The 27,434-nt window shown below is 38.4% G+C and overlaps 2 protein-coding genes across 9 annotated transcripts in view; both read right to left on the bottom strand.

Moving 5' to 3' along the window:
* LOC120425707 (ras-specific guanine nucleotide-releasing factor 2-like) overlaps positions 1-27,434 on the bottom strand; it is a 420,283-nt gene that overhangs the window by 191,218 nt on the left and 201,631 nt on the right. The window lies entirely within an intron of this gene.
* On the bottom strand, positions 2,372-4,476 carry LOC120425710 (translation initiation factor IF-2-like). The gene is made up of 2 exons (XM_039590306.2): positions 2,719-4,476; positions 2,372-2,662 (listed from the first exon to the last, which is right to left on the bottom strand). Exons 1-2 carry the CDS (start codon positions 4,473-4,475, stop codon positions 2,398-2,400), a joined length of 2,022 nt encoding a protein of 673 aa, XP_039446240.1. The 5' UTR covers position 4,476; the 3' UTR covers positions 2,372-2,397.

The following is a 27,434-nucleotide window of genomic DNA, read 5'->3' on the forward strand; positions in this document are numbered from 1 at the left end:
AAAAATAAATTTCAGGCTGACAAACCAAAAATCCATGAGTTATTTTTAATTTTATTTTATTTATAGAAAAAAAACATGTCGACAAATTATTGAACATCCTACAAAATTCTGCTAAGCGACTTGAGTGTAATGTTGAATAAAAATGTTGTATTTACGGTGTTCCAATACAACAATTTCCTACGCAAACGGCATGGCCAAACTTTAAAATGCTCGGATCGGAATTTTCGGGATTCTCTGCTCAAAATAGTTTTAAACATACTTTTTGTTAGGTCATTAGGGTGGTTCCTGCCGCGTCAAGGTGGTCCATAAAATGGCAATTTGAGTATTTTTTTAAAAATCATTGTCTAACACCGTTTCAACTGAACTCATGCGTATTTTTTGTTGAAAGCATAGTTAGTTTTGGAAATATGTGATTTTATTTGCAAAATCGTCAAAATTGCAATTTTATGGACCACCCTTACGCGGTATAAACACGAATATAGTGGATGTTTTAAGATGAATTTGAAAACAAAATAGGAAAAAAAACATATTTTGCAGCTATAATCGAAACTGACGACCAAGATACACATTTTACCATGATGTAGGATATTGAAGACATGTTTAGGGGACTCGAAACTGATGTTTTGATGAAAAAACAACAAAAAGCATAATAATTTCAGCAATTTATTTAATAGTTTTTCATGATTTAAGCTTAAATATATTGTATAAAAACTTCAAAATAAGATAAAATAAATTTTCACCGATAGAATTTTTTGAAAAACAGTTTCCCTGACTCGTGGCAGTCCCTTCAACAAGCTCCAGAAAGAATTACCGAGGTTCATTCAAGTTTTATAAAAATAACCTTTAGACAAGCCGTGTGTCCCTCACTTTTGGGGCAATGACTGTCAATGATGATTCTGAATTCAGGGTCCAGAAATAGTACAATGAAATGAAAAACTAAATTAATCCACCTATGTGGTTGGAGCCTTCCTCACACATTACCAACATTGGCTGTACACAAATTTCATCTATTTTTTAGATCCGGAATAAAAAAGTACATAAATATCACTTAAGTGGCCATGTCTCGAGACAGGGTTTCCAGATCTTCAATGTTTTGGACTCGTTGGAAAGGTCTTTCGATAAACTAACCAACGATGGGTCGGATGATGGACCCGGACATAGTTTACATACATTTAAGTGAGATCCGGATATATGTGGAAACACATTTTTATACATAACTATTGAACTACTTATCGAAACTTCAATCTGTATAAAACTCGATCTATGGGACCCCAAGCCGAATGCAACAGGTTCGAGTCAAATCGGTTCAGCCAGTGCCGAGAAACATGAGCAAGTTTGTTGGTCACATACATACATACACACACATACACACACACATACACACACATACACACAGACATTTGTTCAGTTTTCGATTCTGAGTCGATATGTATACATGAAGGTGGGTCTTTGAGCTTAATAAAAAGTTCATTTTTAGAGCAGGATTATAGCCTTACCTCAGTGAGGAAGGCAAAAATAATCACTCTATGTAAAATGCTTCTACAAACAACACAAAGAAAACAATTTTTTGATTGATAAATTGAATCTAGATTTGAATGTTTTTCGAAAACAAACATGGCCGTCAAATGGCCGATCTGGAATGATGCTTTCCAGAGCCTTAAATCTTATCCAATTTGGCTCAAAATTGGAAAAGTGTCTTATTTTTACATTCAGGGTCGAACAAGGGGGTATCTCTGAGAATATTCAAAAATTTCCAATTTATCTTGTCACCCTAATCTATATCCATATATCAAACTTTTTTCCAATCAGATGGAAAATACACTAGACAATGTTGTAATATAAGACCAATCTAATAGTACGTTTTTGAGATGACATTCTCTACCACCTCACACGAAATCGTAAAAATATGTCTCGCCCCTCTTCGATTTGCGTGAGACTTTGTAGAAAGGGGTAATTTTGGTTTCTTAAACCTTGCTGTTTCGTCAACGGATCCACAGGCGTGTATCGTTCTTTTAGCGACAAGACTCCGCCTCCCGGGTCTCCTAAGTGTGAAGGTATGGCACGGGGAGAGGACATCGAATACCTATATTAACACTTAGAATTTGTTGCGACGGTATGTCCACACATCCTTCCTCCCTGTTGGGCCTGTGGAATGTGGGTCCGTTCACGGAATCTGTCTCATGTGGTTAGTGCGTCGAAGTAGGTCCAATAACTTAACTTGGGACTTGATTTGATCACAAGTTCTCCAGGATGCTTTATTCTGTCTCGCTGCGCTTGTATTTGATTAAATTAGGTTTGATAGGGAATGTACGGACAAATTATCATTTATCACTCGAGTGTTTTCAAAATTTGATCAAAATTTATTTATTTCTTTCGAAAAAGTTTCATGAAACCCCCCTAAATCGCCGCCGCAATCGACGGCTGCATCTTGCGCCACGCCGTCAGCAGCGTCGAGCTGGGCGACTTGGTGGCCTGCACCAGTCCGGGCGCCCCCGGAAAGACGGCGTAAAAGCCCGGGAACCAGGCGGGCGGGGCCGATCCCTGCAGCTGGATGTAGTTCTGGCGCTTGGGCCGGTCCAGCTTGAGGTCGATTTCGTACAGCGGATCCAGCGGGGGTGGCGCCGGCCGCGCTTCGATCACCGTGGTGGCCATCTGCTGGAGGCTGAGTTGGGTGGAAGATTGTTAGGTTGTTTGGATGAGGGAATGGGGTTAGGTTACCTGTCCGATAGGATCTTTTTGGCGGCGTCCTCCGCAGGGGCGGGAATCGAGCTGGCTTTTAGGGCGATTTCCGCGGTGCTGTGATCCAAGCTGTTCATCGTGTTCATCTTGTCGACGGGGATTTCCGACGGGATGAGGACGTCGCAAGCGATGCCGGAGATTTCTGCAGAGGGAGCCGCATCGGGGAACAGTGCTTCGACGATCTTCTTCGGAGAGTCCTGCATTGAGACGCCCTCTTCTTCGAGTTCGAGCATTTCTGCTCGCTTGAGGGCGGCGTCCAGTTCCTCTTCGGTGAGAGCTGTGTACGTCCACTCTTGAGCTTCCTGGTAGCGCTTCCGGATCTCCTCGCGTTCTTGCTTGGAGTACGGCCTACGGCTGGCAATGTTCCGCTTGCGGTCTTCCATCAATCGTTGGTATTCCTGCTGCACCTGGATGCGCTGCTTGTGTTCGTCGATCTTCTCCTGGCGGGCTTGCTCGATCTGCAGCCGACGAACGTCCGACATCGGGGAGCCTTCGCCCGATTCGCGGACGGATTCCAACGTCGGGACACGTCGGATTCGCTCCTTCCGCACAAACGTTCCCGCTTTGGCCACTCTTTCCTCAAACTCACGCCTCTCCAGGATGTCCTGGTTCCACTCGCCGGTGACCTCCAGCAGCTGCCGCATCTTGGGACTCTGCGTGACGCCGTACCGCTCCCGGAACGCTTCCAGGTCCAGTTGTTTCTGTTCCGGAGACAGACGGTCTTCTTCCTCGACCATTGCCTTGATCCTTTGCAGATCGGCGGATTTCCGGTCGTAAAATTCCTGCATGTCCGCGACCAGCTTCCGGGAACGCTCCAGGTCAGCTCGGATTTTCTCGTGGAACAGCCGAATTTCCTCCGCCGTGGGATTCTCTTCGGAGACGTACCGCTGCTTGGGAGGACTATCCGGGACATTCTGGACCATGTCCAACAAAACCTGGGACGGCTTCCAGGGAACGTACGAGCTCCACAGACTGTCCGGGCTTTCGGGACTGTCCATGGGCAGTGGCCGCGGTACCACGCCTCTTCGAACCACCTTTTGTGGGGATTCCTCATAGTCTACGAACTCTACCTCACGACCGGCGATGTTGTACGTCTCGGCCGATGGATCTTCGGAGACGATCCGCTGTTTGACCGCCGTTCGTGGCAGCATCACCGGAGTCTTAGGGGCATGTCGTGGCACTGCTTTTGGCGTCCGAGGGACCTGAGGTACTGGATGACCTCGTGGGCGTTTCGGCGTGACCGGAGCCAGATTAATTTTTGGAGCTTGCAGAAACGAAGGTTTCGGAAGTAGCGAGGAAGTTGACGCCGCTCGTGCAACCGGTAGCACAATTCGGGCATGACCTGGCTTCGGAATGCCACCTGGCGGCCGTACGGGCTTCGGAATGGCTGCCAGCTTCTGCACTCCCGAAGGTCCCGGCAGTGGAATGACCTTCTTGGGTGGCACAATTTCCCCTATCGTCGCAGGAGGGCGGAGTCCTCCGGGAGGTCGCAGTCCGCTCGCCGATGGTGGACGGATTCCGGTGGCCGGTGGAGCGGGAGCGGCGTTGCTGGGTGGGCGCAGACGGCTTTGGGGAGCGGCGATTCTGCTGGGTGGTCGCAGTCCACTAGGTTGACCACGTTCCGGGCTACGGCGTAGCTGACGGGGAGGGACAATTTCGACGAAATCGGGATTCATGATTTGACAAAGATTTTGTCGTCTTGCGTGAGAGGAATTTTGAAACAAATGCCTTGTCATAATTTTGCGGATGCCTACTTGATTAAAATATGAATAGTTTGAGAAGTCACTTATCTGAATAGGACCAGCAGTTTCAAAGCATTTGTAAGCCATGAACACAGCTCTTTATTCAATCAGCCAAATACGAACGTACCAAGAAATCTCCCAGAAACAGAAGCGCAGCTTCGCATCCACTCCAATCAATCTCGCCAAACATTCCCCCCAAATCCAGCAATTTCCACGGGAAGCACTTATCGCCGCTAGTCGTCGAGATTTCTCGCTAATCTGACGAGCATTAGGAAACTCCGCGCGAAACTCACCGGTCCGCGTCCAGCGCAACACACGCTCAATTGAACCGGCAGTCGACGTCGTCGTCCTCGATGAAGAGGCCACTCCACATATCTCGAAATACAGTCCGGACGGACATGGTCATGGCCCGGTGATTAACGGTCCGACATTCCTGGAGATTTTATTGCTGTTGGACTGCGCTGCGCTACTAATGGTGGTGCTAGTTCCAGGAATACCGCGGGGGAGTGGGGAAGAACTATTGTGTGTCCATCGAGCCGGAGCTTGGAGATGTGTCGTTCGGTTGATGGCCATAGATTTTCGGTACTTGAGAGGTATCCAGGACCGTGATGCAGCTGCATGTGTTGCATTTGTAAGGGACGGAGGTCACGGGATGAAACCGTTTGGAGATGCCAGAAGAAGCTGCATCTGGAGTAGTTTGGACACGGTAGGGCCGACGTTGTGGAAATCTTGAATTTAATAAATTAGGTGGACATGTGCAACTATCATGATGGTTAAACTTGAAGTCCAGTGTTAAATAATCAATTTTTTGGAAAAAAAATAAAACAAATTTTCATTTTTACAACCCACCGTGCTCACCTGTCCGGCCGGGGGTCCGTCCGTCAGTTTGACCATCGGAGCGTGCCTGATTAAGTTGATGTTGATGCTCCCTGGTCCACTGACCAACTGCCGGCCCCTCAACCCCACATTCCGTTTCACACACCAACCGTAGAACGATCCGCTGGATTGCATGCAACTCATCGTCAGAAGATGCTCTCCACTTGGTTGCGTCCTGACCGGGGAGTGCGCCGCGTTGACCATCACTACGACGCCGGTGAGGAGGCGCAGATTTATTTGATGAGTTGTTTATGGTGAATTAGTGATTGGAGGGGGTGTACTTTGAAGAGAGAGTGAGCGCAAATGAGTGCACATGTGTCGTATTTGATTAAATCAATCGCCGGTCATTTGATGGAAGGATGCTGGTACCGTGGTGACCATGGTTTCCAAGAAGACGACCGGTTTGATCCGAATGGAGGACACACTATGTGTCATCTCATGGGATGGAGATGGGCGTTGGACATTTGACGAAACAGTGAACGGCGATCATATCGAATTTCTTTTGGGATGTTGACATAATTTTGGGATTGCTCGTTTGCTAAATTGGAAATTATCACCAATTAGAAATCAAACATTGGGGCACTTTGGTATTTTTAACGGACAATTTGGATTGCAAATGTGCCTATTTGACAAAAAAAATTAAAAAAAGATAGTTGTGCACAAACTGTGGTGTCATTTCTTTTAAGTGACCCACAGTCTGTGTTAGAATATTCCGTTGAAATTTCAAAAGGGCGAAATGTTGGATGTAAACAAGCAGCCTATCCCACTCTTACTTAACGTAAACTGTCACTAGAGCAAGTGAGATAGACCGATGGAATTTCCAAACCCTGCAGTCCGAGTCATTTGATCTTCGGAAAAATTAGTTTCAATTCGCAAATTACAGTCCAAACTCGATTATCCGTCCGTCGGATCTTTAGATAGTCAAATTTTGAAGAAAAAGTGTTTTCGTTATCTTGTTCAGAGTGGGTTAGCTCAAATATGACCCAAGGCAGCCCTAATTCCCTATGACCAATGGTACCATTTCAACGCCATTTCAACGTTCCGAGAAAAACGCGTTTTAATGTTTGACCTTGAATAAACAAAAACTAGAGCACGCAATGTAAACAATAACAAACACGTTTTGTTTGGCTGACCATTCTGTGCATTGTCCCAAAGTTTGGTTGAAGTTGGTTGCCGGAGTCCCGAGTTATAATTACAAATGTTTACGGTAATCTAACTTGTACGTGCGTCAAACGCGTTCTGACCTGAAATCCCTTTGGCCAGTTGTCGCACTTACATCAATTTTCAGGGAGTGACAAGATAGCACGACGAGATTGAAACTTCTTTCATATAAAAAGTGACAAAAATGCACGGGGTTTTTTCGGTTTTTATCGAATATCTCATGATTGAAATTAAATTTTGAGGATCTGTTAGAGTCAAATGATGAGGCATTGTGAGCTGCACAAAATGGCGTTCTTAACTCAATTTGGCCCAAAATGCACGTACGACAAGTTAGCACGACGGCGACGATTTTAAGTCATTGGTTCACCGATAATAGTTACAATTTTGGCAGCTGTTCACTCAAAAGTGGTACGCAAATATTCGAAAATCTGATACTTTAGAGCAATTCTCTACGAAATCGGTCTTTTTTCTTCAATTTTAATTTTGTATTTTTTAATCCGACTGAAACTTTTTTGGTGCCTTCGGTATGCCCAAAAAAGCCATTTTGCATCATTAGTTTGTCCATATAATTTTCCATACAAATTTGGCAGCTGTCCATACAAAATTGATGTATGAAAATTCAAAATTCTGTATCTTTTGAAGGAATTTTTTGATCGATTTGGTGTCTTCGGCAAAGTTGTAGGTATGGATACGGACTACACTGGAAAAAAATGATACACGGTAAAAAAAATTGGTGATTTTTTTATTTAACTTTTTATCACTAAAACTTGATTTGCAAAAAAACACTATTTTTATTTTTTTTATTTTTTGATATGTTTTAGAGGACATAAAATGCCAACTTTTCAGAAATTTCCAGGTTGTGCAAAAAATCATTGACCGAGTTATGAATTTTTTAATCAATACTGATTTTTTCAAAAAATCGAAATTTTGGTCGAAAAAATTTTTCAACTTCATTTTTTGATGTAAAATTGAATTTGCAATCAAAAAGTACTTTAGTGAAATTTTGATAAAGTGCACCGTTTTCAAGTTATAGCCATTTTTATGTAACTTTTTTGAAAATAGTCGCAGTTTTTCATTTTTAAAAATTAGTGCACATGTTTGCACACTTTTGAAAAAAATATTTTTGAAAAGCTGAGAAAATTCTCTATATTTTGGTTCTTCGGACTTTGTTGATACGACCTTTAGTTGCTGAGATATTGCAATGCAAAGGTTTAAAAACAGGAAAATTGATGTTTTCTAAGTCTCACCCAAAAAACCCACCATTTTTCAATGTCGATATCTCAGCAACTAATGGTCCGATTTTCAATGTAAATATATGGAACATTTGTGAAATTTTCCGATCTTTTCGAAAACAATATTTTCAAATTTTTCAAATTAAGACTAACATTTTAAAAGGGCGTAATATTGAATGTTTGGCCTTTTTGAAATGTTAGTTTTTATGCTCAAAAAATCATAACTTCGAATCGTGTTAATGGATATTCGCAATTTTTGGATATGTTATGTAAAGTATTACGAGGAATCAGGGAAAAATATTTTCAGATATGAGCTCTTTGGTCCCGAGACCTTCAAATTAGCAAATGAAATTTTCATTGGACCTTTTCAAATATTAAGCTAGGTTTTTCGAACCTCCACATATTTTTCTTTAACAACCCAATTAACAACCTTTCTTTTGAAACGTGGCGCTCTAAAATTGGTACAGCCGTTCCGGAGATATGATTTGTGCTTTTTTGCGAAAATCGACTAAAAATGCCATTTTTTGGACCATCCTATTTCGGATAGGAGCACCCTAATCGTCAAACAAAACAATACGGGTATAATTATTTGCCTTTGTCTGAATTAGGTACGTGGATTTTTTGCCGATTTTTAAACTAAGGCCGTTGCAAATATTTTTTGAAGTTTAAGAGGGGCAAAAAAATAAAAAAAATGAAGTTACACGCCACGTTTTTAACATTTGAATGAAAAAGGGTTTTTAAAATGCATTATACACCTGTCCAATTGTTTTGCAATTATAAACTTCCAAAATATCTAAGTGTTGACGAAACTTTTTTTTGCGAGATTTTCAAGATAGAGGCACTTCAAATAGTGTCCATGATTGTCCATTCCGGAAAATATTTTTTTTCCAAAAGTTCAACAAATTCCAATAAAATTGCCTAGGGTTTATTATCCATTAGTGAACCCCTTTTCTTTTGATGAAAAGTGCTATAAAATTACAGTTTAAGAGGGTATTGATTAAAAATCTATTATTTAAGGGACCATTCATAAACCACGTGGACACTTTTTTGGAAATCTCAACCCCCCAACCATCGTGGACACTTTCCATACAAAAGAAATATTTTGTGTATGGATCGTGGACAAACGCCTATACCTATATAATGAAAACGTTACAGTTTTAACCAAAACACACAAAAATATGTAGATTCGGTCAAAATCCAAAATTAATAAAATTGGCTAAACCCAACCAATTTCACTTTTCTGTAGTGATTTGTATACTCGATGGGCCCAGAAACATTTCTCAAAAAAGAATTTATCAAAATAATGATCTGAATATCGTAAAGATTTGCGGTTGTTGGGGAAGAGGGTGTGTAATTTACTCAGAAAATCTCCCAAATTTCCAATAAAACATTTATAACTTTTTTCCCTTATTTTCAATCACTTTGCGTGCTTCAGGAAAAATGTTCCCTGCATCATTTCCCATAAGAAATGATATGATCTGAACCATAAATCATGTCCATGTGGACTTATAACAATACTAAATTGAAATAGGCGAAATTTCGTCCCATAGGAAAAAAGTTTAAAAACTTCAAATGAGGATAACTTTAATTCTTCCCGACCAAAGATTTTCGTTCACTCCGCAAAAGAACGGAGATGTTCCACACTTTCATATGTAAATGATAGTTTTCTTGCTATTTCTCAAAAAATACTACCCCCCTTAAAAAGACCCCATGCGAAATAATGTTGATTTGAAGAACTTTACATAAGTATAACCAGGAACTTCTCAATTTCGAGCAAAATTAAGGGGTTCCAATATAGGACAACGAAAAAACTATCTTTTCCAAAAGTGGACCTCTGTTAATTTAACTAACAAAACTGGAGAAAACTGTGTATTTGAGCAATATCTTTTCTGAAACATACCGTAAAAGTTTGTTGTAATCAAATTAAATGCATGTTTGTTCATTAATAAATATAAATATGATTGTTTTATATAAAAAGTATCGAAGTTTTTGAAATCCTAAGAATATAAACTAAAACAAAACTATTGTTTATTATACTTAATTCACACATCATAATTGATGTATTGATGATATTTTCTCATTATACATACAAAACATTTACTGGAAATTAAAAATACATGTTTTTATCAGCAAGTTTGAACACATCTATTGTTTTGTTTTGATAAACTATTGAAGTAATTGATTTAAAAAAATGCATTTATTAATTTATATGTTTACAGTGATTTTCACACGTTTTCTTTGAAAATTTTTGGAAAAAATGAGTTTAAAGGCTGTTAGGTTTTTATGTCGTTTTAAGCCATATTGGTTACAAAATCATATATGTTTACAACAAAAAGTGAGCAAAAGCCCTCTTTTATTAATTGTATCTATCATTAGACCCAAACCATGCATAAACACATCAAATATTTAATATAAAAACTAAAGTTTTCCTATAGTGGACTCGGGTCCACAATCGGATTATGGACCTATGCCCGCTTTAGGAAAGGGGGTCCATAACAGGCAAAAAAAACTTGTTATCTGCGTAAAAGGAATTAATTGATGTAAAAAATAGTAAGAATTGTTCAAAAGTCTTCAGATTTCATGATTCTGTACAATGAGTTATGAAATAGTGCTTAAAATAGTGATAACTTGTGAAAAATGCACGTTTGTTCTATTATTGTGTCCACTTTTGGTTAAAATACCCTAAGAGACATTGAAGCCAGGTTGCTGAATTTGGAGAAATTGAAGTTTTTTAAGTATCATCCAAATTTTTGAATCAAGACTAACAGTTCAAATGGGCGTTATATTGAAAGTTTGGCCCACATTTCGTCGCCATCGTGCTAACTTGTCGTACGTGCATTTTGGGCCAAATTGAGTTAAGAACGCCATTTTGTGCAGCTCACAATGCCTCACCTTTTGACCTTCACAGATCCCCAAAATTCGATTTCAATCCTGAGATATTCACCAAAAACCGAAAATACTCCGTGCATTTTTGTCACTTTTCATATGAAAGAAGTTTCAATCTTGTCGTGCTACCTTGACATTCCCTGAAAATTGATGTAAGTGCGACAACTGGCCAAAGGGATTTCAGGTCAGAACGCGTTTGACGCACGTACAAGATAGATTACCGTAAACATTTGTTATTATAACTTGGGACTCCAGCAACCAAATACAACCAAACTTTGGGACAATGCACAGAATGGTCAGCCAAACAAAACGTGTTTGTTATTGTTTACATTGTGTGCTCTAGTTTTCGTTTATTCAAGGTCAAACATTAAAACGCGTTTTTCTCGGAACGTCGAAATGGCGGGTGCGACAAGATAGCACGACGACGTCGATTTGGTAATATAACGGGCGACATACTGAAATGTAACTTAGATGGGGTTCTTTAAAACAATTATTTGGGAAAAGTTTTAATCAAAATTTTGTTTTCTTGCAAAGAAAATATTCCAAAAGACTGACCTATGCAATGTTTGGACCTTTGCCTTTCATATCATTCCAAGTGTCTACTTTACATTAGCAAAATACTTCCGCAAAACCACTTGCATCGTTTCGAAATTAAGCAGTTTCCGCGGCGGTTTCTAATTATTACTTAACCGTTATTAACATTCCCTCCCTGCGGCGGTGTAAAAAATAACGACAGGAGAGAGCAATTTCGTTGAACAAGCTGCAGCAGCAACAGCACTAGTGGCAAATGAATTGAAAAGCCACCTTCCACCAGCCACGACCAGAACCACTCATTAGGGCATCTCGTGCTGCGTTCCCACCACGGAGAGTCCAGAGAGTGCGTTCTGTTGATCCTCGGTCCTGCAGGGGACATTCGCAACAGGGAGATTCCTGGGGTTTTGCGGAAGGACGACTTTAGTGCAACTGGTACAAATAGAGCAATAGCTGGTAAATTTAAGGGAGGAGAGAGGAGAATAATTTAAGAACATATTGCAAAATTTGTTAGCTACTAAATTTATTAGTTTATTTTTTCAGAAATCGAAATTAGTCGAAAGATTCTTTAAAACATTCACAGAACCAAATTTCCATTCCGATACCCCCTTTAAAACCTCCAACCAGAACTAGTTCACTGTACCAGTAGTAGTGGTTGCAGCAGCTGCGGGAGCTTAAAACTCGATTACGAGAACCGCTTTCTCCACCACCCTGTCATCTCACTTGGCTAGCCACGTGGTCGGAACCACGTCGGCAAAGAACTAGACCGTGGCTGGCGTAACATTAAATTATGTGAAGTACCGTCACCGTTTGCAGTAGCAGCAGCAGTAGTGGTGAAATTTCCCACTCTCCAAACCCGCCACGAAAAGCTGGCTGCACGCGGTGTGAAAAACGGAAACCCGAACCCGGTTTTCCTTGCGGAACTGTGCGGTTTTTGGACTTTGGAATCAGTGATCTTAAGTTATAAGAAAATTTGTATTGATCAGTCAATAAATTTAACGAAAATGCAATAAATTTTCATAATATTTTTAAAAATTTAGGAGACCCATCCCCCCTTCGATTTGCGTGAAAATTTGTCCTAAGAAGTAATTTCGGTCCCTGGTTAAAAATCCGAGGCCCATTTTTCGATATCCGAAGACGGAGAGGCGGTACCGAAAAATGGCAGATAAGAGGTTTTAAATTATTTTTTGCATTTTCACGATGAAAATACATTTTTTTCGGAATTTTGAGGACGCCATCAAGTAGGGCGTCAAATATAATATAAAAGAAACATACCGTAAACTGGGGTCAATCGGGACACATGGGGCGAATTGGGACAGCAGTTTTAACCATGTTGGAGCATAATATTTTGATTTTTCTGGTTGGTTTCGGTTAGAACAGACTCAGGCCAACAAAATGTGTACATCCATTTCCAAATTAAAAAGCTTTAAGTGCTCTAAAAACTGCTGTCCCTATTCAGACTGTAGTCCCGATTCACCCCAGATTACGGTACTTAAAAAAATGTAAATACCTCGAAAAGTTGATGAGCAATTCTCCACCAAAACCGAAAATTGATATTATATTGTTTGATTTGGATCAAACTTTGTGGGGTCCTTCCCTGTGCCCAAAGAAGCCATTTTGTGTTATTGGTTCACCCATACAAGGCTTCATACGATTATGGCAGCTGTTCATACAAGAATGGTACGTAAATATTTGAAAATCTGTAACTTTTGAATGAATTTTGTGTTCGATTTGGTGTCTTCGGCAAAGAAAAAATAGGTAAAAATATGTTTTGCCGATTTTTTTTTAAATTTTATTTACAAAAAAATCTATTTCCCAAACTCCTTATTTTCTGTTTTTGAAATTTGTTGATATGTTTTAGCGAACAAAAAACCGCACCTTTTAAGCCACAGAGACGTATGGACAAAAATTTGCTGCCGAGTTATGATTTTTGAAAAATTGTGTTTGAAAAAAATACTTAGACATTTTTTGACTTAAGTTTTTAATGTAAAAACATATTAGCAATCGAAAAGTACTTTACAGATTTTTTGATTATGTGCTCCGTTTTCAAGACTAAAAGTTAAATTTAAACTGAATAATTCCCGTTTTTCGATTTTCAAAAAATAGTTGATTCCTGAAAATATTTTTTTCTGAAAAGTTCAGAAAATTCCAATTAAATTGCCTAAGAGACATTTAAGGTTTGACCCTCTGGTTGCCGAAATTCAGCGAATAAAAAAGGAAAGAAACAAAAAAAATGAAGTTTTTCAAGTCTCTTTTCAGTTTTAACAATTAATGTTAGCCCTCCCCCCTCCCTCGCCTTCAAAATTTTCCATAAAAATTGACTAAAATTTAGGCCATTGCAAATATTTTTTTAAGTTTATGTCACCTTCTCTTCAAAATTGGTCCGAAAAAAATCAGGGGGCAAAAAAAAATATTTAAAAAAACTTAAAAAATTTCAACAATCAAATTTAGCATGTTAGGGATCGTTTAAAATTCTGCCCATTTCTTTCCGAAAATTTAAATTTTTCTCGTGGGCAACTTTTGTTCTACAAAAAACTGTACTTCTCTGGTTTTATTTGTTCCTTTTAAGATTTGTAGTATTTTTAATTGCAGTTATCTTATTTATTTTATGTTTGTTATCGATAGGTTATTGGCATTTTCACATAAAATATAGGACATGTTAATGAACCACACAGCCAAAGTTGACCCAAAAATTGTTTAAAATACTGGCAAAGTAACATAAAACTAGTCAAACTTCCAACCCTACAATTTTGTTTAGTTTTAAGAGTTTTTCTTAAAAATAAAAAAATGAATTTGAAATAATGGTTGAAAAATCGATTTTTAAGGATTTTTTAGATAGAGCGGTGTTGAAATGCATTTCAAATTTTCTTTAGTTGATTAGATTTCTATTTTCATTTAAATTTTGTAGCTTGTTGAAAAAAATTGTTTCCCCCTGTTTTTTTTTAACTAATTTCAAAGAGGGAGGATGGAAGCGACATAAACTTTGAAAAATATTTATAATTGCCTAACTGTTATGATACTTTTTGCCTAATGTTTTGTTTTGGAAAAATAATAATCCTATTCAAAAAACTAAAAACTGAAACCACTTTTGAAAAAAAATTAGAAGTTCAGAAAATTTCCTCATATTTCGTCTAATATTTGTACGAAACATTGAAGATTGGATCTTAAACATTTTTTGAAAAATGTGAAGGAATATTTTAACTTTATTATTTGTCAAAATTATCAATAAAGTACCAAATATCAATTCTTGTTCTTCAAATAGAATTCTTGTTCTTAGAATTGACTGAAATCAGTAATTTTCAGCTACCCGTTTTATTCATCTTTGAAAAATTTGTAAAATAAATCGAATTAAAGCAAAAGCTTTGATTGTGTCTTCAACAATTACAATAATAAAATAAAACCCTAATAAGTGACATGCCAGAACAAGTCAAAAACCTCCGAATCATGGAAATGTGTCAACAAATTTTAATATCTCATAATCATTCAATGAACTAAAGTAGTTCAAATCTCTAAGACTAATATAATAAAAGAATAAAATAATCACCCAAATGGTTCAATAGCACCCAAATGTACACTAAAACGCTGAAGTTAATACTCGCAATGAGTAACCATTAATTCTAAGTACCGCGTACACGGTAGGAGCGCGCGTCGCGACATCTCTTGGTGGCTTGGACCGCTAGTATGGAAGCAAACGATTCCGGTGTTCCTGCGACCTGTCCCGACCGTTCCCAAATCCAAACCGGTAAAAGGGGACCCCACCCAAAGATAACCAGCGCGGTACGACGTCGTTGTCGCGTGGATGCGCCTGGAGTGCGATAATCACACAGCAGAGGGCAGTACCTCCATTTGCACTGGTCTTGCGCCTGCACGTAGGCAACCCCCGCCCCCGCCGGGCAGGAGGTTCACTCTGCTTCTTTTCGTTGCGAAAAACTGTGGTAAGGGGGGTGCTAACTTTGGCGGTAAAATGCTACTTGTACAACATGGCAAGTGTCATCTGAACCCCACTCCCTCCTGCCCATCACTTGGCCATTAGAAGTCAAGAGTCACTTCCCGGGGGCCAGCAACGAGTCGGTCGTAGATTTTGGCTAATGCAATTGCAATTGCTACTCGGTTGCACTTGTGTGTGAGGGAAAAGAGAGCTATCAGAGCAAATTATGATCGCTATTCGAAAGCACTCAATGAACACGCTGCTGCTGCTGCGGCGACGAGTGGAATATGGATGCAATTTTAATTAAAACTTTCACATTCGAGCGGTTGAGCAAAGTATTTTTGGGAGAGTGGAAATCAATTACTGCCTGAGAGCAACTTTTAAATTGGATGGCTCTCGATGACATTGATTTATTAACTTATGTGTTTGGTAGGAGGAACAATAAATAATATTACTATACGATTCTACAAGGATGCAAGTTTCAACAATGCAGTAAAAAAAAACTGCTCAAATCTTTCTAATGAAGCAGAAATATTAAGACATATTAAAAATGTTATTACCATTTTCATCGATAATTAAGATTAATTTTAATAATGGATAGTTCTTAAAAAATAAGGTGTTTATTTCAGGGCTGCGGAGTCGGGTCAGGTTTTAGGCGACTCCGACTCCGACTCCGACTCCGGCTTTCTGAGTTAAGCCGACTCCGACTCCGACTCCGGCTCCGGCTTTCAGCTTCATACGACTCCGACTCCGACTCCAACTCCGGCCTGCCAACTCTAGCCGACTCCGACTCCGACTCCGACTCCAGCTTTTAACAAATTGTTGACTCCGACTCCGACTCCGACTCCATCACTAACTATATTTCTAATATCTAAAAAATGTTTAAATAAAATCTCCATTCCTCTAACTATCCCCCACCTATTAGATATTTTGGAGGTTATTTTGCAACTTTCCTTCAGTAGACATAGTCGATTCTTTAGGCACCTGCAAACTCTGTTCACAACTTGGAATTAATCAGCTTTTCAAAGGTAGTCCACATCTCAACTTAAAATAGCTTCACACAAATAATGCTTTAACAACGAAATAAATGAAATGAAATGAAATGAAAAGTATTGATAACATAACTCACATGTTTATCTCACACATGCGCGTATACCTGTAAACCGGGGTGACATTGATGTTTGGGGTTACATTGATAAGTTAAAGTTTTTTTTTTGCGAATTGATAGCACAAAATGATTTTGCAAAATCTGAGTATTTCAAGAAGTAAAATTGGATTCTGTTTTTAAGAATAATTGTAATTTTTATTTAATCAACCCAAAATTTACATTACTTTTTTATTAAAAATTGGTAAACATGTCAAAAAAAATGTAATTGTTATATTAAAAAATGGGAGTGCTAGACTTCATAATCGATTTGACATATAAAATCATTTTAGGTCTAATTTGTAAGACACACAGTAACTATCAAAGTCACCCTGGTATTAAAATAAACAGTTTACTTAACTGTATTCTAAAGCTACTGAATTTATGTGAAAATACATACATGGACATTTTGTAATCCAGCCCAGTACATGTTTTAAACATATAAGTCATGATAAAATTCTTACCGGTAGAATCATATTTAAAAAAAAACAAGTTCAATCAATGTTACCCCGATTTATGACATTTAAGGGTGCACATCAACCAAAAAAGTTGTTGTCTTCTTATTCCAAGTTTTCAAACTTACGGACCCAAATGGCCTAAAACAGCCATATTTAAAGATTTGTTCAACGATATTTGTAAGGACCCACACTTTTAGATTTCTGTAGAGAAATAGTAAATATTGAGGAAATCGATGAATTGCATATATTCAATGATGATTTCAAAATAGGTTGCAACTTAATTTTGATATTTTTGACAGTTTCAAATATTTACAACACGACCCTTTGTTTTTTTATTTATGTACAAAATAAGCATGTTGAGTTCCAAGTAATAGATTGATATAGGGGAAATTCTAGTATGTTTGGCAGGATATGCACTCGCTCCTTACTTCATCCAATTTGCTTATTTTCACTATTTAAACATCTAATTTTGCAAAACTGTTGATAGAAACTTGTTTGCTCACATCCTATTGAGTCATTTATTACTCGATTTCAGTTGAAAACACTTTTTATGATCTGTAAATGAACAAAGCCAAAAAATGTGAAAATTTGGAAGGTGTAATTTCGGATGGTTGAATATTACCTCTTTTATGATGTAATTTTACCTCAATTTAGACTGAAAAAGTGAAATTGCACCAGACAAGTAGTAAATTACTCATTATCAGAAGTAAAATTACACATTTTTTCTGACATAAAAGATGTACCCCTTCGCAGATGTAATATTACCATGACTTTTTTTTACAGTGAACATCAATGTGCTGAAATGGCAACATTAGAGGAATTAGATGCTGTTCCCGTAATAGTTGATAATTTGATGGTCAATTTTACCAATGTTTTAAAAACGTTATCATTTTAGTTAAGTACTGATAGTGATCCTTTGTTTTTTTTTTTAAACTTGGTGAAATTTGAATTGAAAGAATACATAATTACAAGTAAAAGGAGGGAGTCAAGCATCAACTGAATAATTTCAAAAAAATAGTGCACAACCAAATTGTTTATAATTTATTGAGTTATGAAACTAAAAACATGGATAAATGAGGAGAAAATTATCATTTACTGATCATATTGAAATAACATAGTCAGAGCTATCCAACCAAATTGAAAATGCTTCAAAACATAATGGCATCTGAGAAATCTCTTGAACCAACACCTAAATTAACTGAAAAAAAATCATTACGCGGTTTAAAAAATTAGGTACATAAAATTAAATAAATTAATAAATTAATTTGCATCATAACAAAAACTAAACAATAACAAAGTTAATAAACTATATTGAATTTAAGATAACGCCGACTCCAGCTCCGACTCCGGGTTTATCAGAAATTTTCGACTCCGGCTCCGACTCCGACTCCAGCTCATAAAATTTAGCCGACTCCGACTCCGACTCCGACTCCAGCTATTCGAGTTTTGACGACTCCGACTCCGACTCCGACTCCAGGTCCCCAAAAAGACCCGACTCCACCGACTCCGGCTCCGACTCCGACTCCGACTCCACAGCCCTGGTTTATTTTACAGTTTTGCAGTAACCAACGTGTAATTTTTTTTGTTTTACTTACGACAAGATTGTCAATACTTTAAATTTACTGACGCATTGACTTGGTTTTCTATGCAACATCATTTGAATGCTCTTTAAAGAATTGAATTATTAAATTTGTGCGATTTTTCAGCAAAATCGTTGCAATTTAGCAAATTTGAAATATTTTTTTTTCTATCATGATAAATATTAGAGATTTTTCAACAAAATTAACACAACAAACGCAAATTCCTCCTGATTTCGCAGTTTTTATTTTTAACTAGTAAATCAAGCGTTTAATGTTCTTTTTCTTCTGGAATTCCTGGGACTCGGGGTTTAAGTTTCTTTATTGATTTGATAGATATTTTAATTTGAAACAACTTGAAAAAAATATTATACTTATTCAATTGCAATAAATTCAATGACATGGATGTATAGCTTTTGCCTTCCTCACTAAGGTAAGGCTATAATCCTGCTCGAAAAATGAACTTTTCATAAGAAGATCGTAGACCCACCTTCATGAATACCTATCAACTCAGTTTCGGTAAGTATTTCAAAAGTTATGCATAAATTTGTGTTTTCTCATTTATCGGGATGTTAGATAAATGGCCAGAAATTTGTTCAAATACCATCACGTTACACATCGTTCGATAGGTAAGTGAAAGACCTTTCCAACAAGTCCAAAACAAGGAAGATCTGGCAACCCTGTCTCAGATTTTGACCTCAGGTAGGTAGTTAGATGGTCACCCTGTCTCAAAATATGACTACTTAACTTATATTTGTATACTTTTATAAAGCCGAATCTCCCTTTTTTGTTTGTTAACATTTTCCGGATCCATAAACCGACCTTTTGTTGGAAAGGTAATCAAGAGACCTTCCAAACGAATCTGAATCTGGCAACCCTGTTTTAGTTATGATGTACTTTCCAATGAATTAATCATTCAGATGAATTTCATTATCATTTCCAGATCATTTTTTAGGAATTAGTGAGGAAGGCATCAACCACATAGGTGGATTAAGCTAGCTTTCAATAAAACATTAATTAAGCTAACTTTGTTATTTTGAGATTGATTGAAATTTTGGAAATGTTTTCTGATCGTGCAAATATAAAATCATTTATAGAGCTTTTTGGGAATCAATGATCCCAATCAATGATTTTTGTAATTGATTTTTTTGCTTTCGTTCCCAAGTAGCACACTTTGTTCGCCAAAAGATTTCTGAACTTGATGTTGAACTCATTTACTATGTTTTCCCAACGTCCCTGAGAACTCTTGAACGCTGGAAAAAGCGCACGTTTTTCTGTTGTTGAACATCTCTTAACCTGTTAGAAATGTGCGTGGTTTAATTAAATTTTACCAGCGCACGTCCTACTTGCATAGAGAACGTTTGTTGAACATGTCATAAGAACTCTTGACTATAAGATTCTGAACCGGGTTGGATAACGTCGTTAGAACCGTTTAACAACATTCTGCCTTTAAGATTCAGGAGGGAGTTAGGCAAACGTTTTTATAATCGTTCAAAAACATATCGTGGCAGACAAGAATGTTATACAGGCTTTTCATAAAATACGCTCAAGGTGTTCGCTTAAAAGTTTTTTTTTTAAATTTAATCCTTTATTTGTGAGTAATTTAGCTTTACGATACATTAACTACTAGTTTTTTGTAAATTATTAGTTTGGACAGGGATACACCATTTATAAATGATAATAATATGAATGATGGATAATAAAAAATATTAACCATTAAAAAATCATTCAGTTTCCTAATTATGCCTTTGGGGATTTTTTTTTCAATTATGTCTGAGTGCTAATTAACATCGCTTGCTACTACTTCTCTACTACTGCTGCTGGTTCCCGGTGCTGCATTTTCAGTTTTTCTTTTTGATGAAGAATCCTCAGGGCAAGTATCGAACCCAAGATCACTCCAAATGTCAAGTCCGGGCGCGCGTCTGTTTCTTTCCACGAGGGGTTATGTTGGATGAGCAGGCCTAAACGTCAATAAGAAGTCTGCGGTCATCTAGATATTACCAAGTTCACTAACAGTTTGTCAAAACTTCTTTTGAACATAAGCTGTTTCTATTTTTAGAACGATCTGTGCTTGTTTCGTTAACATGTTCTTGCTCGGTTTTTGAAACACGAACGCGAACTACACATAAACAACTTGTTTACGTGAAATCTTTAGCAAGCTGAAATCTAGATTAAATTTTCAAAACAACCTATCCCTCATGGGTTTCCTATGCAGATAGGACCTTTTGAAAATTTAATCTAGAAATGAAAAATCATGTCTGCAAATGTCATTTTGCTTTTCGAGTTCTATAAGCATGTTCCATTTGAGTCAGAATAAACTTCAAAATTAACTATTCGTAATCCGTTGCTAGATTTGGCATTTGTGTTACATAGCCATGAAGAACAATGGTTTTTTGATCAAAATGAGAACAATTGACCAAATTTTATGACACTTGTTCAATAATTAACGTATAAAAACGCTTGTGCAGCAATTGTTCAACAAAAAAATTAAAAGCGATGTTTTACTTGCTACTTGGGTTAAATCTCACCTAGTGTAACAAATTAATGTAATCCAATGGTTACTGATAATGCTGTAGCTGAAAGGATATCCATAACTCCACACTAGTTTAGAAGTAAAACAAAATGTATTATGCTTAGTACAAGAAATAAACATGAATTAAATTTATTAATTTTACCAATAAATATCTCAGTGTCCTGGTTGCTCAAACTTGTTGCATATTTGATTTTTGTCCAAAAGCTTCAATATTATTTCCCGATATCAAAATTTTTGTTATATGATAAAATGATGAAATCAAGTCAAAACAACAATTGAAAGTTGTTTTTTTCATTCCTAAGATCAACTGTAAATATTACAGTTAGAACATCCTCGTCAAGATTCTGTCATTGAGTTTGTTAAAAACAAATTCTTAAAAAATATAAAAAAATGTATATCAAAAAAGGTTAAAAAATCAAGTTTATTGATTGTCCGTACCCCTAATAAAACTAAGAAATCTTATCGAGTGAATACATTACATAAATGGTGTTAACTGGCTCCGTGGCTTAATGGTTACGGCTTCTGCCTCACAAGCAGAAGGTTCAGGGATCAAATCCCGGTCGGTACCTTTGAAATTTGGAATCAGGAATTGGAACTTTGAATATGAACAAAAACGAAACAGAATCAGGTGGGTTCGAACTCACACCTTTGGATTGATGGTCTGGGACTCTAACCAGTCGACCATCTAAAGGTTATAAAACTTGTTGTATTCTTCTCATATTATATACGCTCTAATCCCTGATTTGCCTGAAGGAATTGGGAGTCTTAACCTTCGGGAAGTCGCGCTAGTGTACTTTGTGCACCAGATTTGGGAAACTTAAAAAAACAGAAGTTTTTCATGAAACAATCAAGCCGTAGCCTTGATATATGCTCAAGTTAAACATTTTTACTGACGGAAACAAGTTAACCTAAGACATTGTTGAGTAAAAACTATTTTTAATATATTTTTTAAAATAGTGTTTTTGGGTTGGTGCACAAAGTACACCAGCGCGACTGCTCGCGTAAGTATTTTTTTGGTGGAATGAATACCGGAAGTTACACATTGTTTTTATAAGTCTCAATCAGGATCAATTGACCCCAAAACTGTTTCATTGTAATCAGGAGGGCCGCTAATTCCGACTTGATGAAAATATGGGTTCTGAGTACGGTCCGGTGGCCCTTGGGGATGTTCCGAAGAGGGGACATTTTCAGAAATCCGGTCCACAAGGCATGATGGGTGTCAAACTTCATTATTTTCAATGGCAATCCTCTATATGGACATTTTTAGTGCCATAGATGATCTGGCCACAATACGGACTTTCCCAGTGGCCCCGGGGATGTTCCGAAGAAGGGACATTTCCAAAATTCCGGTCCGCAGGGCATGATGGATGTCAAACTTAATAATTTTCAACGGCAAACCTCAGTTTGAACATTTAAAGTGTCAGAGATGATCTGGCCACCATCCGAATTAACCCGGTGGCCCTGGGGATGTTCCGAAGAGGGGACATTTCCGGAATTCCGGTTCACAAGGCATGATGGGTGTCAAATTTCATAATTTTCAACGGCAAACCTCAATATGAACATTTTTAGTGCAATAGGTGATCTGGCCACAATACGGACTAACCCGGTGGCCCCGGGAATGTTCCGAAGGGGGGACATTTCCGGAAATCCGGTCCACAAGGCATGATAGGTATCAACCTTCATTAAATGGCAAACCTCAATAGGAACATTTTTAGTGATCTGACCACAATACGGATTAACCCGGTGGCTCCGGGGATGTTCCGATGAGGGGACATTTTCGAAATTTCGGTCCGCAAGGCATGATGGGTGTCAAACTTCATAATTTTCAACGGCAAACCTCAATATGAACATTTTTAGTGCAATAGGTGATCTGGCCACAATATGGACTAACCCGGTGGCCCCGGGAATGTTCCGAAGGGAGACATTTCCGGAAATCCGGTCCACAAGGCATGATAGGTGTCAAACTTCATTATTTTCAATGGCAAACCTCAATAGGAACATTTTTAGTGATCTGACCACAATACGGATTAACCCGGTGGCTCCGGGGATGTTCCGATGAGGGGACATTTTCAAAATTCCGGTCCGCAAGGCATGATGGGTGTCAAACTTCATAATTTTCAACGGCAAACCTCAATATGATCATTTTTAGTGCAATAGGTGATCTGGCCACAATATGGACTAACCCGGTGGCCCCGGGAATGTTCCGAAGGGAGACATTTCCGGAAATCCGGTCCACAAGGCATGATAGGTGTCAAACTTCATTATTTTCAATGGCAAACCTCAATAGGAACATTTTTAGTGATCTGACCACAATACGGATTAACCCGGTGGCTCCGGGGATGTTCCGATGAGGGGACATTTTCGAAATTTCGGTCCGCAAGGCATGATGGGTGTCAAACTTCATAATTTTCAACGGCAAACCTCAATATGAACATTTTTAGTGCAATAGGTGATCTGGCCACAATATGGACTAACCCGGTGGCCCTGGGGATGTTCCGAAGAGGGGACATTTCCGGAATTCCGGTTCACAAGGCATGATGGGTGTCAAATTTCATAATTTTCAACGGCAAACCTCAATATGAACATTTTTAGTGCAATAGGTGATCTGGCCACAATACGGACTAACCCGGTGGCCCCGGGAATGTTCCGAAGGGGGGACATTTCCGGAAATCCGGTCCACAAGGCATGATAGGTATCAACCTTCATTAAATGGCAAACCTCAATAGGAACATTTTTAGTGATCTGACCACAATACGGATTAACCCGGTGGCTCCGGGGATGTTCCGATGAGGGGACATTTTCGAAATTTCGGTCCGCAAGGCATGATGGGTGTCAAACTTCATAATTTTCAACGGCAAACCTCAATATGAACATTTTTAGTGCAATAGGTGATCTGGCCACAATATGGACTAACCCGGTGGCCCCGGGAATGTTCCGAAGGGAGACATTTCCGGAAATCCGGTCCACAAGGCATGATAGGTGTCAAACTTCATTATTTTCAATGGCAAACCTCAATAGGAACATTTTTAGTGATCTGACCACAATACGGATTAACCCGGTGGCTCCGGGGATGTTCCGATGAGGGGACATTTTCAAAATTCCGGTCCGCAAGGCATGATGGGTGTCAAACTTCATAATTTTCAACGGCAAACCTCAATATGATCATTTTTAGTGCAATAGGTGATCTGGCCACAATATGGACTAACCCGGTGGCCCCGGGAATGTTCCGAAGGGAGACATTTCCGGAAATCCGGTCCACAAGGCATGATGGGTGTTAAACTTCATTATTTTCAATGGCAATCCTCTATATGGACATTTTTAGTGTCATTGATGATCTGGCCACAATACGGACTACCCCGGTGGCCCCGGGGATGTTCCGAAGAAGGGACATTTCAAAAATTCCGGTCCGAAGGGCATGATGGATGTCAAACTTCATAATTTTTAACGGCAAACCTCAGATTGAACATTTAAAGTGTCAGAGATGATCTGGCCACCATCCGAATTAACCCGGTGGCCCTGGGGATGTTCCGAAGAGGGGACATTTCCGGAATTGCGGTTCACAAGGCATGATGGGTGTCAAACTTCATAATTTCAACGGCAAACCTCAATATGAACATTTTTAGCGCAATAGGTGATCTGGCCACAATACGGACTACCCCGGTGGCCCCGGGGATGTTCCGAAGAAGGGACATTTCAAAAATTCCGGTCCGAAGGGCATGATGGATGTCAAACTTCATAATTTTTAACGGCAAACCTCAGTTTGAACATTTAAAGTGTCAGAGATGATCTGGCCACCATCCGAATTAACCCGGTGGCCCTGGGGATGTTCCGAAGAGGGGACATTTCCGGAATTGCGGTTCACAAGGCATGATGGGTGTCAAACTTCATAATTTCAACGGCAAACCTCAATATGAACATTTTTAGTGGTATAGGTGATCTGGCCACAATACGGACTAACCCGGTGGCCTCGGGAATGTTCCGAAGGGAGACATTTCCGGAAATCCGGTCCACAAGGCATGATGGGTGTCAAACTTCATAATTTTCAACGGCAAACCTCAATATGAACATGTTTAGTGCCATAGGTGATCTGGCCACAATACGGACTACCCCGGTGGCTCCGGAGATTTTCCGAAGATTGGACATTTCCGGTAATTCGGTCCACATGGCATGATGGGACTCAAAATTCATCATTTTCAAAGGCAATCCATCATATGGACATTTTTAGTGGTATAGGTGATCTGGCCACAATACGGACTCCCCGGTGGCCCCAGGGATGTTCCGAAGAGTAGACATTGTCGAAATTCCGGTCCGCAAGGCATGATGGATGTCAAACATAATTTTCAACGGCTAACCTCAATATGTACATATAAAGTGTCAGAGATGATCTTGCCACCATCCGGATTAACCCGGTGACCCTGGTTATGTTCCGAAGTGGGTACATTTCCGGAAATTCGGTCCAATATTCATAATTTTTAAAGCCTATCATCTTTATGGCCCTTTTTAGTGCTATAGAAGATCTGGCCATAATACGGACTGCCCCGGAGATGTTCCGACTCATACGGCCTTTCGTCCCATCAAAACGCGTGTGATGATAGGCCGTAAGTTTAAAGTCGTACCGCCCTTTCAAATGTGGATCCAGAAATGAAATATAAAGTGCAATCATCAAAAAACAAGTAATCATACATTTTCTTGAATTGTTTATTTATTTAGAGCATTTTTTGCTCCCCTTTTCCAATGGATACAGGTTTGATGAATGAAACACCAAAAAAACATAATTACAGTATTTTTGTAAAATTCCCAAACATTGAAATCTAGTTTTGACCAAGTGAACATCGTGATCAGTATGCAGCAAAAAAAAGTTGAATTTTGGAAACATGAAAATTTAGTTGGTTGAATATAAAAAGTGTGTAAAAATGTGAACCTGATGAAAATTCATCAATTCCTTATGTAATATTACAATTTTTTTTGACACAAAATCTGTCACCATTTTCTGATGAATATTACCATCGTTTTTTTTCTGTGTTCGGTTTTTATATTTTTTATCAGACCCCCGGTTTTAACCTAGGATCAGTACCTAAACGGACCTTATAAATAAAGTAATAATCGAAGTTGACTTTACAGCTGCCGGCCACTATTGCTACACTCAAAAAAATGAGTTCGCGTAAACGTGAACAGCGTTCATGCCAACGGGAACCAGGAAGAAAACTGTTCACTTTCATGGTGCAATGCACTATAAAAGTTGAACAGATTTCTTCCTGGTTCCCGGTGGCATGAACGCTGTTCACGTTTACGCGAACTCATTTTTTTTAGTGTAGTATCAATCACCTGTCTTTTATTTACAAAGACTTCGACGCCCAAGCCCTAGGTCCTAGGCACCCATATTAAAACGTAGAATTTACGACCTTTGGATTATGAGCCCAGTGAGTGGTCAGATTAATTTACACGGACGGGACAAAAAAATAAAAGACTAAAAACTACACCCAAAGGAAAAATATATCTCAAAATCTGCAACAGTGGATTTGCTGCAGAAAATGTCACATTTTATAACATTTTTTGCAGCAAGCCCGTAGATCATTTTTGCCCGCGTGTAAACATTTCAGCGATCTGCAGTTCTCACCAACACATATAATACGGGGATGACGTCGCTATGTTTAGACCACGGAATACCCGAAAAAAATCTAGAGAAATTGGATATTTTTGGAACTCTTTATTCCCGGGAAATTTGGTCGAAACTCCCGGGAATTATGATACTTATAAATTTTGAAGCAAAATAATATAAAGCCAATCAGAAACACTAGATGACTTATATTGTATACAGATTATTCTTGTTGTTAATTCATTTATTTCTGACTGATTCAACCTTCTTGGCCTTTCGCTGCCCTATTCTATAAAGAGGAAAATATTTAGCCATATTGATGTTCGAAAAAAAGTTCGAGAAAAAATTAAATGAAACTTGTTGAAAATGCCTATTACTCTTAATGACGACATGACTACTATGTTGGGGGGTTTTAAAAATCTGAAGTAGATAACGTATGTAAGTAAGGCCATAAATCATTTTATGCTTTCCATTGGAACCCAAATTAATTACGATCAAAAAATATATATGCATTCTGCGTTAAGATTATTGATGTATATTTAATTTTCCGTAAGTACTGTAAATATTTAATTACTGAAAATTTAAAGTAGTCCTAGCAAAGAAAAAAATAGTTAAAATGTTGCTTTAGGTCATTTTTTATCATCTTAGAAAAACATATTGTATTTTTTTATACATTCGGATTAAAATCTTATAACAAGTTTTTTGATTACTACGAGTAAGTAGGACATAAACAGATTTTTAAACATAGGAAAAATCATTCACCATGAAGAATACTTAAAAAAATACAGTACAGTTTGGAGTCACAAAAAGCTCTAGAAATGATCTTGTTATTGCAGATTTGGGATTTCGGGGCCACCGGGGTAGTCCTTATTGTGGTCAGATCACCTATGGCACTATAAATGTCCATATAGAGGACTGCCTTTGAAAATTGGGAATTTTGACACTCATCATGCCTTGTGGACCGGATGTCCGGAAATGTTCCCTCTTCGGAACATCTTCGGGGCCACCGGGTTAGTCCGTATTGTGGCCAG

Source organism: Culex pipiens, chromosome 3, assembly GCF_016801865.2.
Source record: "Culex pipiens pallens isolate TS chromosome 3, TS_CPP_V2, whole genome shotgun sequence".
Taxonomy (NCBI): Eukaryota; Metazoa; Arthropoda; class Insecta; order Diptera; family Culicidae; genus Culex; species Culex pipiens.

Bases quoted from the DNA above. Each gene is read 5' to 3' on its own strand.
- LOC120425710 (XM_039590306.2), bottom strand. From the start codon at position 4,475: ATGACAAGGCATTTGTTTCAAAATTCCTCTCACGCAAGACGACAAAAT. The intron at 2,663-2,718 runs GTAACCTAACCC...CACCCAACTCAG, and splicing joins AAAAAGATCCTATCGGACAG to CCTCCAGCAGATGGCCACCA.